Genomic DNA, 15,411 nt, shown 5'->3' with positions numbered 1-15,411 from the left:
ATTACCACCTTACTCCCTAGTAAAGCTGATCCAAATCTCACTGTATCATCTAAGACACTTGGTCTCAAGACAGACATGCTGTTCTCACTGCACCACCCCTACAGTAAAGCCTGTTTCATTTGATATGGGAAAGCTAGCTCCAGTTTCATTTGAATCATTTGACAAGCTATAAAATCAAAATCCATAACATGGTAGCAAGTTGTTTACACTTCATTCAATGATGGAAGAAATATGAATTAGCACTTATCTAGTATGAAACATGTCCTGAGCGAAAATTCAAAACTCTTGTAAGAACATCACCTTATCAGCCAGTGAGGTGGAGTACTACATCTTTAAGGTCTTATCACATCATCTTTCTCTCTCCTCACTATCACTCCATCTAACAGAGACTAGAAAATGTGCAAGGTTTCCTCAAAATATGTCAGTAACACATTGCTGCTGTGGACATGCAATGAGGTGGCAGTGAAGTGTAAATGACACCTCTCCTATCTTGATCTGCAGTGCTGTGAAGCCAGATGGAGTTTCCCACAAAATTCTGACAGGAGCCTTATTTGCCACATTTGAAACTCACTGCTTCAGGGGACAAACCGAACACTGTAAACATTACAAAACTTTTCATTTTTTTCCTCACTAGACAGAACTCTGAAGAGATCAACTTAGTCAAAGCACTTGCCTAGTTAAAACATATAGGCCACTATTTTCCTGCCAAATTGTTGGTCAAAAATGCTGGCATGTTGCTATTTTAGTTGAGAGCAAGACAAATTATTTATTTTTCACTTTTGCACACTGTTGTTATTTTCATGGTCATAAAATAACATGTTGTGTGGGTTGATAATTGCAAAATGACATTCTACATCTGCCAGGGAAGAAGAGTTTTCAAACTCAATTTTGATCCAAAATGAATTTGTATTACCATCTTTAACCCTTTCATGCATAGTGGTCATTACAGTGGACAGCTATTCAAAAGCCATTTTCTGGCTATTGCAAGGATTTCAATAGAATAACTGTATAACAGCCATACTAATTCTTCATTTGAACACATGTAATCCACTGGAGTGGACACTTCAATAACTTTTTGAAAAAAAATGTATGTAAAAGTAAAATTAAGATAAAACTATTTTTTATGCCTAAAGAAGAGTAAAAACACAGAGAAAAAAAATCCTTGATCAGTATTTCATAATTCATGCATGAAATGGTTAAACAGCAACGTTTAGAAAGTTTTGCCCCAACCCTATTTGGTTGATGCTCAATATTTTTGTCAAGCCAGAAATTATTTCTTTATTTCTTTATTGGGGGCAATACTAATGCTGTTTGACTATCAGTAGCATTATTTCCCCAAATCACTTTACATATGGTCATAACTCTTGCAGATAGCACTTTCACTTTATAATAAAACCCAACAACTCTACAGTACATATGCCTACATATATTAAACTGCAATGTGTTGTGCACTTTTGGAGCTGGTTAGCAGATTATCTAATTTTTTTAAAAGAAAAATACAGTAGATGTGACGGAAATTTTTTTTGTGACAGAGCTTTAACTTATTAAAACAACATCTCTGCTTGCCAAGGCCATCATACATATTTAATATGTATATTCATAACAGTGCGAATGTGGTATTTATGGTGTTTTGGAAACAAACTATTACATATAGCTGATATTCTATTTTAGTTTCAAGCCTAGACTGCAGTATATGCCATGAATCTTGTATTTTATAGTGTTTAAAGTAGGAAATCCTGCTGAGGGAAAATCGCTCTCTGCGTGTGGTGGCAGCTTGCATCTTGTGAACTCGATGTCATTTATTTTCTATTCCTCATTGATCTTCTGCATTTTTTCTGTTAAATGTCTTTCAATCTCTATATTAGGGTGATATTTAAACTTTTGCATGATTTTGGACAGATGACATTCAAAATAAAGTGTGCAGTTGTATCCAAGTCCTAGCATTTATTGTCACTAAAGTACACTTATTAATGACCAAGAAAACATGAATATATATATATATATATATATATATATATATATATATATATATATATATATATATATATATATATATATATCTCCTGTAAGTTTTGCCAGTCAGTTAATTATTTCTAAAACTAAAAATCCATATCAATTCTGTAATATAATTGTATGATATCTCACTCAGTTCATAAAGAAAACTAGCAGAGCCAATCTGACTGGATGTAGAAGCATACATAACCACACCTTATAATATATAATAATGTATTCATTTACATTTGCAACCCCCTGCACCGCTTAACCATAATCTTATTTATATATTTATTATTTATGTTCTTTGTGCATAAAAAAACTGACATATATATTTAATACATATGTTTATTTGATGATGCCTAAAATATCTAAAAATGTAATCATGAAAGCAATTTAATCCATAATCCACCTAAAACATTATTTGTATAATAGGGCTCAAGTCCTCTGAGTCCTGCATGATAGGATGAAGTTTCCAAAGTCTAAGGAGGAGGAGCCTACAGCTCCTGGGCAATGTAGGTCTCAGGAAATCCATATCTAGTGTTGCTAACATTAAATATCTTTGTAATGTTGCACAGATTACACCACTTACACTAATATAATGCTATTTTCTTTTTTGTAGTAGCCATCAGGAAGAAATCCAAAGTTCCTGGGGTGATGATCAATCAGTTTGTCGAGGAAGTTCCTCAAGGTAAAAGCCACCCAGACTTCTCACGCAAACCCATTGCCCTGACTATTCAAGAAGGTAAAACTATATCTAAGTTAACATCTTAATTTTAATGATAATAGATCAAATTATCTTGTGGCTGCAGTCTTGCAAAACATTACTGACATAATTAATCTTTCTTCCCAAAGGAAAGTTTGCTGTTTTTAAAGCAATCGTCACAGGGGATCCAACACCAACTGTAACATGGACTAAAAATAATGGTGACATTTCTGATACAGAAAAATACATCATTGTATATGAGCAGGTCACAAGTGAACACCAGTTACAGGTACCATATTTGTGTAGTTAACATTATTGTGATATGGTTATGGTTTTTAGGGCACCCAGTTTGTTCTCATGCATGAATATTGTACTTACTAGATGCCTAATGTAGCTGTAAACCAGGCAGGCACCTATAAGTGTTTGGCAGAAAACGAGTTTGGTCGTGCTATTGTTACTACCACATTGAATGTAATTGAGGGTAAGTAAAGTTCAAAAAATCAATCATCTGTGTAAAACTTAAGCTGTGCATAATTAGAAGAAAACCATGAGGTACCTAATGAAAAAATAGAAAAATCTCTTTTACAGTTGGATTCAAGAAGAGCAAGGAATTGCAAGAATCACGAATAGGTCTGTCTTTCTAATGTTATGCATTTTATCATTTTTAATTTTAAAGTAAAAAAGTTGTCAAATACATCATACCTCACTTCCCATTTTTTCTAGCTCAACGTGAACAACCAGCTGATTTCAAAAAGAACTTAAGAACTCGGTACGATATCTCCAGTATGATGTGAACATGACATACTTTTTTTTCCATCATTCAGAGATCCTGGATCCTGTATGACAATATTCTGTTAACAGTATAGACTAGATACAGTGGTTACATTTGTTGTGCCCTTTGTTCATATAGAGCTAATCGTCCAAAAGAGGAGTGAAAAGATGGAGAGGTTGATGAAAGGTTCTGGGAACTACTGTTGAGCGCTGATAAGAAAGACTATGAGCGCATCTGTGCTGAATATGGAGTGACTGACTTCCGGTGGATGTTGAAGAAATTAAATGAAAAGAAAAGAGAAAGAGAAGAACAGCAGGCACAGGTAAAATGTCAGGAATCTCATTTAAAATTGTTCCATTTATATTTGCCTTGACAATAATGAACAAATTTTAATGAAAGATCTCGTCTAAATTCTATGAAGCATTTGTATTTTTTATTTTTAGAAATCTGAATTTGTCTTTCCTCCAACAGTATGTTGAATACCTGAGCAACTTGAGACATATTGAGATTAAAACTCCTCGGTGTGCAGAATTTGAATTTGAAATGGACATAAGGGATCCCAATGCCAAAATCTTCCTCTATAAAGTAAGACACTAATAAAAGTTTTCTGACATTTTAATCTCACACCTAGATAGATAAACAAGATTCAAGCATAGGCATTACTTAAATATTCTGCATTTTTGGTGCTACAGGATGGTGAACTGGTTGAGTTTACAGCTGACTCAAATCAGAAGCATAGTCTGCGTCATATTGGCAGACGGTTCATCTTCACTGTCAATGGTCTGTCTCCAGATGATGCAGGACTCTACCAAGTAGACATTGAAGGAGTCAATATCTTTTCTACAGATTTAAAAAGTAAGGTTAATATATATTTATACACACTAACGCATGTTCTAAATTTGACATATTTATAGGCCTAACTTGCTCTATGTTCTTACAGTTCCAAATGTGGACTTCTTGGTAAAGATTACAGAAGTAACAGCTATTGAAAGGGAGGATGCAGTGTTTGAGTGTGTTCTGTCTGCACCACTTCCAAGGATCACATGGATGGGAAAGAGTGTTGCATTGGTTCAAGGCCAGAAATATGACATTACTGTGTCTGAGGATATGTTGATCCATAGATTGGTGGTGAAAGACTGTATGCTGGTGGATAAAGGCATATATGCTGCTGTAGTTGGAATCAAATCTTGCAGTGCCTGGCTGTTAGTGGAAGGTAGGTGCATATTTGACCATTTGCTAGTTAGTTATTAACAGCTTAAACTCTTTTGTGCATAAATAATTCAGTTTTAATGCATTATGCTTTACAACATGGAACTGAAATTTACTTAAACTCATGAATTACCCACAATATTGAAAAGGCGGAGGGAAATGAACTTATTCACACATTTATGTAAAATGTGATTGCATAAGTATTCACCTCCATTGCTGCGAAACCCCTAAATTAGTTCTGGTGCTACAAGCTGCCATCTGAAGTCACATAATTAGTTGACTGGAGCCCACCTTTTTGCAAGTAAAGTCAATATGCCTGGAAGGCCCAGGAGGTTGTTAGAAAACATATCTAAACAAACAGCAGTATGAAGACCATAGAGCTATCAAATCAAACAAATTCTAATGAAGTTCATTTCAATTCAGTTATAACACAACAAAATGTGGAAACATTCAAGGGGGCGAATACTTCACAATAATGCAAATCACTGTATATGTTTAGTTGAACTGAAAGATACACTTTATCAATACACCTGCTGGAAAATTAGTAGAAGAGTATTATTTGATCTATAAATTCACAGTGAAATTTTTATAGTTTTTACTTGAATTCTTAGTTTTTATGAATAAATGATTAAATAAATTAATATGAATTAATTTCTTTTTATTTGTCATCTAGAATCTACTTCTCTGATGTTGCCAGGCTGTTTTGTTTGTTTGTTTGTTTTTGTTTTTTAATCCCTGTCTAGCATATTGACATGTCTGTATCTGTCTGTCTTTTGGAACAGCTGACAATGACTCAGACAAGTGTGAAAAAAAAGCAGCACGCAAAACAACCCAGGCCGGAGGTAGCGGAACTGACTTGGCAAAGATTGCAACTGAGCAGCAAGCAAAATTACAGAAGGGGAGAGAGGAGAGAAAAATAATACTCAAACAACATCAGGCTGACCAGGCTGCACAGGCCCCAGACAATGAGGCTGAACCTCCTGTTGAGCTTCCATTTGAGCCTCTTCATAACTCTCTAGCACAGCCTGCAGCTGAGCTAATCCCACAGACATCTCAGAATCCCAAAGACAGACCTAAAACCAAGCCTAAAGCTAAGCCCAAGTCTGTCTCTGAAGGAATGATGGAAGAGCCAAAGGAGGAAGAGTCAGAGATGGAGGATGTACCTCAAAAAGCAGTGAATAAATGTGAACAGCATTCAGATCCAATCAGTGAGGAGCAAGGAGAGGAGAAGCATAAGAAAGTCAGGACAGGGCCATTCAACCCTGATACTGTAACTGGTATGTATGAATATAGCAAACATTGTAACATTTTATACCATTTTTCCTTCATGTGACTTGTTGATACACTATCAATGCTCTTTTCAAATAATAATAATAATACAAAAATAATTTAAAAATATATACAATATATATATATATACATAATATTACAATATAATAGTATAAGCATAATAAAATAAAATAGTATAAGCATTTATAGTATAGTATAGGCATAAAGTATATAATGTACACTGTATATATATATATATAATCTCCCAGAGATGTAAACAATAAAGATGTACTGTACTGGTCGGAAACACTTAACTGCAATGTACTTTCTTTTTGTAACTCACATGCAAATTTGTTAGACCAAGCTTTCAGACAATCAATCTCCAGTCAACCAAACCAAGGGGTTTACTTCACTAGCGGATTACAAGATGTAAAAGCCATTGTGGGCCATTCAGCTGAGATAGTCTGCAAGATAAGCAATGTAAACTATGATGGAGTGTGGTATAAGGATGGAAAGGAGGTAGGTATGCACACATACTCAGCTCATGTAGGTCATGATCAAAAGATGCAGTAACTTGTTGGAAAGAATAGTTGTGGTCCAAAAGTTACTATATTGTCTACATAGATAAAATCTACAGATGACCTGATGACTATCAAAGACGGAGCATTGCACAAACTAGTGATTCATAATTGTACAGAGGAAGACAATGGAAAGTATCGCTTTGAGGTAGATGGGCGTAAAACAGAGGCTGTACTCACTGTGGAAGGTAAGTTAATTTAGTAATTGAATCAAAGTCATTTCAAGTAGTTAAGGACAATATTCTGCATGTTTTAGTCCAGAATTCATAATACAAGTGTTTTCCAGACCCACCAAGGTTCAATAAAGATGATCTGACTAAGTTCTCACAGCCTGTGATCATCAAGGCTGGCCAGAATGCCACTTTCAAGTTGAGCTTTGTGGGTCAAGAGCCAATAAAAGTGCAGTGGTACCATGACGGTGAGGAGCTGCTACATGACATTAATGTCAAGATTGAGAAGTCCTTCAGCCATAGCTGGCTACTTCTCACCAAATGCCAGCGCAAAGATACAGGAGAGATCAAGGTCAAGCTAAAGAATGAATTTGGGATTACTGAGGCTTTCTCCAAGCTCGTTGTCTTAGGTCAGTAATGTTTAGACCCTATGTGTGTTCACCTTTTGTTGTTTAAGTACTCTTCACAAATCCACAATATTATTCCTTTCCTCAAATATAGAAAACCCTACCAATCCACTGGGCCCTGTAGAGGTAATTGAGGCCTCATCATCATGTGTGGAGTTCAAGTGGAGGCCTCCAAAAGATGATGGAGGTTCTCCTGTGATTTACTACAATCTCGAACGGCAGCAGGTAGGCCGGAATACTTGGAAGAAGATTGGAAATACTGCTCCCGAGACCCACTATAAAGACACAGATGTAGACCATGGCAGGAAGTACTGCTACCGTATAAGGGCCGTATCTACAGAAGGCACCAGTGATGTGTTTGAGACAGATGACATACAGGCTGGCACTAAAGGTGAAACTGCTGCATGACTAGATTTTGTGTAACTCTCTCTCTCTACTCTAAAACAGTTTAAGACTTAAAAGGCTTGATTAATTAAACCAAATGTATCAGAACAGGAAAAACACTGCACAGTAACCCAATTTTCCAAAGGATTATAGGGTATTATAATGCGTGACAGCAATTTTATTGCAGTTCATTAAATTAAAGACTCAAAACATTATGACTGCTGAAACCCACCATTAGCCCAAAATGGTGAGTTTATACCAAAAACAGCGGGTAAAAAAAGTTTTTGTTTATTAGTTTATTGGTGCATCAAAAGAAAGCAGTGATTATATGTAATATTCTATAAATAAAGGCAAAACCTTTCTGTTTGACCTCAGCAGATAAATTATTAATATTTCTGACCGGAAACGTACTGTAATTATGCATAATTTTATTGTCATATGACAGGATTTTCATCAGGTGCCTCTCCTAAAACAAACCAAAAAAAACATTTTTTCCTTATGAGTAGGCATGTGTGGGATTCCAAACAAAAGAAAAAAAATTACACAATTTGCAATATACATGACATTTTTGAAGTTAAAATCCTAATTACAACCTTTTTCCAATACAGCAAAGCAGCAGTTTTTGCAGGATATTACATTACTGTGTGAAGCATTTTATTTTGACAGTCATTTTGATGGAGATGAGCTGCAGGCAGCATGATTTGCAAACATTTTTTCCCCACACATTTTCATTGTATTGCTTGCGATATTCATTTCATTTATGAAACTTTGTTACATGATCTCTTTGAATCTTCCTAGTGCCAGTCTTCCTCACTCATTCTCCTCCTAAACATTATTCACACTCATTCCTCAATATTAGCCTCACTGTATCTTATTTTGTGTATGGTGCTGTTTACTCTGTGGTTTGCTTGTCCTCTCATGAATCAGACTTCATTCAATTTACACATAGGGCTGCATTAATTGCTGAGGAAACTGTCCCAGTTTGCCATCTGTTGTGAAGGGAGTCTGCAAGGTTTGAAAAGGTTTCTGATTCACTATTCACTATGCATTAAGCATATGGAGAAAATGTCCATTCCTGAGCACTGGCTTGTTGTTCACAGTGGATGATGGTGACTGAGTGGCGCCAATAACTCAGGAAAGGAGCATTAAGACTTAGCCTGTAGAAGGGTTTATGGCTCACACTCTTCAGTTTGATTCATTAACAAGACAGGTGATTGAAAGCAGCTGACTGCCAAGGAGTTGTCTAGCTAAGACTTTTGATCTCAGACTGTGCAAGACAGTGATGCAGCAGGTGACATGATCCTTCATACTGTGGTCCTGGTCACTCTAGTGCCTCAGTCTACTGTCCCAACTACTCCTTTGGCCCATTATTCTAAGTCCCAGAATCTGGTCTCAGGTATTTTTCTGGACCCTAGCCCAGTCCTTAAGCAAATCCCAGTCATATTTATCCTGCCGCCATGGATGTAGTCCTTTTAGCCCTCAATGTGATAGAGACACCCCCGAGGATTCAATATCCCTGCCTGTGCAGTGCTGTTTTTTTTTTTGTTTGACTTTTGTGTTATGGGATTCATGCATTAATGGAAAAGCTTTTGATATCTGTTTAGGATTCTCCTGCTCTGGCCTTACCCTGATCACTTCCCCTAATTTGTTGTTTTGACCTTTTTCCTTTTATTATTCACATTTTGACTCATTAGCTCCACTGAGACTTGCACGAGCAATTCTGAAAGTCTCTGTTTATGTGTGCTTTGATTGTGTCAAATCTATTCAAAGTCATGACCGGATTTTGCTGTTCAGTATGAAAACATAATGTAAAACATGATCAACTTTAAAATATCCACGTTAGTGGTTCCCAGTACCATAAGTCATATTCTGGTATTTTATAATAATGTCTGCTGATCTGACCACACTGTGGATTCTTACATGTTAAACCATGGCATTATTACAACCAGTATATTCAACAGCCTCTTGATCACATAAATGTGCATTTGTGATATTTGAGATGCACTCTGTAGAAGCATTTGTGTAAATTTGAAAATCTGCCTTGCAGCATATCCTGGTCCACCCTCCACACCAAAAGTTGTCACTGCCTTTAAAGAGTGTATCAACTTGTCGTGGTCCCCACCGACCAAAACTGGAGGAACCAACATTGTGGGCTACAACCTGGAGAAACGCAAAAAGGGCAGCAACCTGTGGCACCAAGTAAACCCTCTAGAAGAGCCAATCAAAGGTTAAAAATGTATACGCAGCAAATATTCTATATTAAATTTGATTCAAGGTATATTAGGGGTTTTTTTTGTTGTTGTTTTTTAAGCTATAATTCATCCGAAGGATCATTTTTATAGATAGAGAGTTATTATGGAAACTATACTTTACTTTATGGCCTCAATGTCTTTAAAATAATTCATTAATCATTAATGTGCCTTTAATGATTTTAGATTTTGTCCTTAATAAATCGACATTTATTTTTGTCCTTAATAGATCTACATTGTACAAATCACTAGGGTCATTTAAAAGTTCATATAAACTTTTAATATAAAAAAAATTCTATTTGAACTTTCATTATAATAGCATCGTATTAAAAACCACCCAATCAAAATTTAAAATTTTATTTTGCCTCCAGCCAAACAGTATGGTGTGAAGGATGTTGTTGAAGGAATTGAGTATGAATTCCGTGTCATAGCCATCAACTTCTCTGGGACTGGAGAACCAAGCACTCCCTCTGACTTTGTGATAGCCAGAGATCCTAAAAGTGAGTTATAAAAAATGAACTACACAATGCCACCTAATGTGCCTTCCTTTTCTAAATGTTGAATAAACTTTAATAATGATCATTTGTTTTTGTAGAGCCCCCTGGTAAAGTACTTGATCTGAAGGTGTCAGATTCCACATATTCTTCCCTGTCCTTGAGTTGGACTAAACCAAAATATCAAGAAGGGGTGCAAGATGAAGCTAAAGGATATTTTGTAGAAGTAAGACCAGCGGAGAATACTGAATGGACTCGTTGCAACTCCCATGCAATTATCACAACTTCCTACACAATTCTTGGTCTTAAATCCATGGCCATGTACTGGGTAAGGGTGGTTGCAACAAATGAAGGAGGAAATGGTGAACCGCAGGACCTGGACAACTACATCATTGCCATGCCACCACCAGGTAAAATGGATCCATTAACTATTTTAACCAAGTACACTTGGTGCCGTTTTTTCTCTGTAGACAACTACAAATATTATTTCCAAAAAATCATGGATATAGCTATGGGTATAAATTTGTAATATACAGTGAGGGAAAAAAGTATTTGATCCCCTGCTGATTTTGTACGTTTGCCCACTGACAAAGAAATGATCAGTCTATAATTTTAATGGTAGTTGTATTTGAACAGTGAGAGACAGAATAACAACAAAAAAATCCAGAAAAACGCATGTCAAAAATTTTATAAATTAATTTGCATTTTAATGAGGGAAAAAAGTATTTGACCCCCTCTCAATCAGAAAGATTTCTGGCTCCCAGGTGTCTTTTATACAGGTAACGAGCTGAGATTAGGAGCACACTCTTAAAGGGAGTGCTCCTAATATCAGTTTGTTACCTGTATAAAAGACACCTGTCCACAGAAGCAATCAATCAGTCATATTCCAAACTCTCCACCATGGCCAAGACCAAAGAGCTCTCCAAGGATGTCAGGGACAAGATTGTAGACCTACACAAGTCTGGAATGGGCTACAAGACCATTGCCAAGCAGCTTGGTGAGAAGGTGACAACAGTTGGTGCGATTATTCGCAAATGGAAGAAGCACAAAAGAACTGTCAATCTCCCTCGGCCTGGGGCTCCATGCAAGATCTCACCTCGTGGAGTTGCATTGATCATGAGAACAGTGAGGAATCAGCCCAGAACTACACGGGAGGATCTTGTCAATGATCTCAAGGCAGCTGGGAGCATAGTCACCAAGAAAACAATCGGTAACACACTACGCCGTGAAGGACTGAAATCCTGCAGCGCGCGCAAGGTCCGCTGCTCAAGAAAACACATATACATGCCTGTCTGAAGTTTGCCAATGAACATCTGAATGATTCTGAGGACAACTGGGTGAAAGTGTTGTGGTCAGATGAGACCAAAATGGAGCTCTTTGGCATCAACTCAACTCGCCGTGTTTGGAGGAGGAGGAATGCTGCCTATGACCCCTGGAACACCATCCCCACCGTCAAACATGGAGGTGGAAACATTATGCTTTGGGGTTTTTTTTCTGCTAAGGGGACAGAACAACTTCACCGCATCAAAGGGACGATGGACAGGGCCATGTACCGTCAAATCTTGGGTGAAAACCTCCTTCCCTCAGACAGGGCATTGAAAATGGGTCGTGGATGGATATTCCAGCATGACAATGACCCAAAACACACGGCCAAGGCAACAAAGGGGTGGCTCAAGAAGAAGCACATTAAGGTCCTGGAGTGACCTAGGCAGTCTCCAGACCTTAATCCCATAGAAAATCTGTGGAGGGAGCTGAAGGTTCGAGTTGCCAAACGTCAGCCTCGAAACCTTAATGACTTGGAGAAGATCTGCAAAGAGGAGTGGGACAAAATCCCTCCTGAGATGTGTGCAAACCTGGTGGCCAATTACAAGAAACGTCTGACCTCTGTGATTGCCAACAAGGGTTTTTAAACCAAGTACTAAGTCATGTTTTGCAGAGGGGTCAAATACTTATTTCCCTCATTAAAATGCAAATCAATTTATAACATTTTTGATGTGCGTTTTTCTGGATTTTTTTGTTGTTATTCTGTCTCTCACTGTTCAAATAAATCTACCATTAAAATTATAGACTGATCATTTCTTTGTCAGTGGGTAAACATACAAAATCAGCAGGGGATCAAATACTTTTTTCCCTCACTGTATGTATAATGATACTATTTCACAATTATTTTCTAAATATCATTTACAGTCAAACCAAAGTTCACTGATCGGAAATTGAAGAGCTTTATGGTGGTGAGAGCTGGACAATCTGCTCGGGTCAACATACATTTTGAGGTATAACAAAATATATGAAAGGCATAATAATGAAATAATGAATATGTCATTGTATTTACATATAATGTAAAATTATGAGGGGGGATCTAATTGGCAGGCTTCCCCAATGCCCACAATAAACTGGCTCAAAGATGGAATGCCACTATGTAAACATGTGACTGTAAGCAATACAGAAGGAACATCTCAGCTCCTGATTCCATCTGCAGAACACTCTGATACAGGAGTATACGCCATTATAGTCAAGAACATGGTGGGCCAAGAGACCTTCATTACTGAGATTAGGGTCACAGGTAAGACACCATAATGAATAGGCAAAACACTGAGTAAACTAGTTTAGTAGTTACAAGTAACAGTTACAAGGGCAGATAACATGCCCCTTGTTAAGAGGAGACTGAAAATTCAGCCTAGCAAAAGTAAAAAATATATCTAGCAAAAGTAAAAAGTAAAAGTCAGGAGATTCTGTGTCCATGAGAGCAATTTGTCTTGCTCTTTGGGTCAGAGGAATGGTGTTACTCTCTTCTCTTTCAATTTGGCCAATAATGGGCATCTGTGAGCTCATGCATGCATCTTTTCTCCCACTCACTAGAAATTCCCTAACACATGACAGCTAGCAACTGGGCAGGGTAAAGGCTGGTATGTGTCTTGGAGACAGCAGGTGCTAGTCTTCACCCTCCCCAGGTGGTAGCTGTTGTGTAATAAGGGAGAGCTAGCTGGTGGGTGGACACTGGCATATTACCAAATTGAGAGAAAATTGGGGAAACAAGAAGAAAGTAGGAAAAAAATTTATGTAGTATGACTTAAGTGCTATGTCTTGTGGTAGTAAATCAAGGTCACTGGAATTGGTGAGATGTTCACTCATCTGTGGAACTTTAACAGTTCTGCCAGTGGTGGCTCATCCATAGAGGCAGGTGGAGCAGAGTCCTGCCATATATGCCAGCTGTTCAACAAATGTGAACAATCTTCATGAAGTCCTCATTCACAACTCCATACATTTTAAGTTCTGTTAAAATATTAATTACCACTTTTGAGTGACCAACCATTAAAAAAAAAATTCTATTTGACAGATACAAACTAATGTTACACTGATTTGCTTAGCTTTCTAGAAATTGTGCAATCATGGGGCAGCACCCTCACTGCCCCTCTTAGCGCCATAGAGTAAATATTGCACCTAGTGGTAAAAATTGGGAACTGCAAAAAGCACTAACAGAGCCCATTTGGGGTACGAATCACACTGCCTCATGCTTGTTGGAAAAGCAACTGCCAGGACAGTTAATAGCAGGGTTGCCAAGGTTGCAGTTTATGCTTGAAATGGGGATAGTTTCAGAATATTCTGCAGCTGCTAAGATCTTATAATTATCAAGCGTTATAGTTTTTTTATTTCTACAAACAAAGGAAAATGTAAGTGCAGACAGTATGTATATGTTATGGAAAAAAAAACATTTCTATTGTAAGCTATAGTGCAAAGCTTTGGTGATGATAATCTATTGATTAGCCTTGGGTTGTGGGAACATTACATTCAGAATTACTTGGAAGAATGCATGTCTTGTATCTGTTCAGGGTCTCAATGCATTTTTGGCCTTTCTAAAATATTTACATGCATATGCATACATTCTCTAGCATTTCAAGAGAGGCACAGGCATATCTTGTTTTGAAACCTCACATCACAAGAATAACAAGTCTGACAGAACTGAAATGAATGGAATCAGGATAGCTTAGAACAGATCAAGGCTGTTCAGAGAATGGTAGAAAAGCCTATGTGTCTGTCACACAGATGACCCCAAATCTCCTGGGCCAGTGGAGCTGGAGGAAAATGTTCCTGGCACATTAACTGTCTGCTGGAGCCCTTCTCCTGATGAGAAAAGAGATAACCATCTGCATTACATGGTGGCCAAACGTGACTCAGTCAAGCAGACCTGGCATACAGTGGCTGACCGAGTGTTCAACAACAGCTTCACAGCTGTCAATATCATGCCAAGAAGAGAATATAACTTCCGTGTGTATGCCAAAAATGACATTGGGCTCTCTGAACCTTCTGAGTCCCTAACATGGGGGTGTGTGAGTAAGAAAGGTAATGTATTAATTTTTACTCACATCACTAATCTCTGTTAAAAAGACAGTGTACCGTAATTATAAATTTAGGATAAGATGTCATGATTAGCATACATAGCTGAACATATATGTACTTGTTCGCTGCAGAAAAGTTCATCCTTAGTATGTCTGAACCCAAGACCTTCAACTTTGAGTCACCACCTACTTTCACGGTCCCAATGAAAACACATACAAGTCCAGAGAAGTATGAATGTTACATGAGTTGTGCTGTGAGTGGCAATCCCAACCCCCATGTGACCTGGTACCACAACAACATCAGTCTCAACACAAACACCAACTACTACATCACCAACACGTGTGGTGTCTGTTCATTATTAATACTAAGAGTGGGGCCTAAAAACAATGGAGAGTACAAAGTTGTTGCAGAAAATTCTTTAGGCCGTGCTGAGTGCACTACTCAACTGAAAATAAGAGGTAGGTTATGTGAATATATTGTGGGTAAAAGGATAGGTCCACAGAATACACTTGTGTCTTTCAGTTTATTTTCCTGAATATTAAGTACAGTAACAGTTTTTGCTTATTCAGTGCTGGACAGTGGATATATTTACATAATCGCTTTGCCCTTTTTTTTTACCCTAGAATGAAGAGATGCTGTCTTGGAGATGTTCAGAGCTTACCTATAACCATTACCTGTTACCTATAACCATTCACTTAAGTTACATTTTGCCAGTACTGTTTTATTTAATAGATGCCAAATAAAAGATGATACCGAAAAAGTGATTTTGTTCATGGTGTTTGTAGAAACACACCAAAAATGAAATGTATGAAAGAGTTAATATTGTATCAAATCACAGTCAAG

The 15,411-nt window shown here is 37.3% G+C and overlaps 1 protein-coding gene across 1 annotated transcript; it reads left to right on the top strand.

Moving 5' to 3' along the window:
- The first annotated feature begins 2,458 nt into the window (after nt 1–2,458).
- Nucleotides 2,459–15,196, top strand: igfn1.3 (immunoglobulin like and fibronectin type III domain containing 1, tandem duplicate 3). Its single transcript, XM_053635962.1, is given in 22 exon segments — nt 2,459–2,507; nt 2,615–2,737; nt 2,848–2,987; nt 3,080–3,179; nt 3,422–3,467; nt 3,609–3,792; nt 3,942–4,055; nt 4,163–4,325; nt 4,411–4,683; nt 5,462–5,616; nt 5,917–5,960; nt 6,320–6,467; nt 6,573–6,714; nt 6,813–7,106; nt 9,535–9,714; nt 10,108–10,236; nt 10,332–10,640; nt 12,418–12,503; nt 12,601–12,793; nt 14,275–14,571; nt 14,700–15,050; nt 15,192–15,196. Coding segments are annotated over 22 exon segments (3,525 nt in total).
- Nucleotides 15,197–15,411: the final 215 nt, after the last annotated feature.

This window comes from Ictalurus furcatus, chromosome 11 (assembly GCF_023375685.1).
Source record: "Ictalurus furcatus strain D&B chromosome 11, Billie_1.0, whole genome shotgun sequence".
NCBI classification, from domain to species: Eukaryota; Metazoa; Chordata; class Actinopteri; order Siluriformes; family Ictaluridae; genus Ictalurus; species Ictalurus furcatus.
This window is presented reverse-complemented; position numbering and strand designations above follow the sequence as displayed.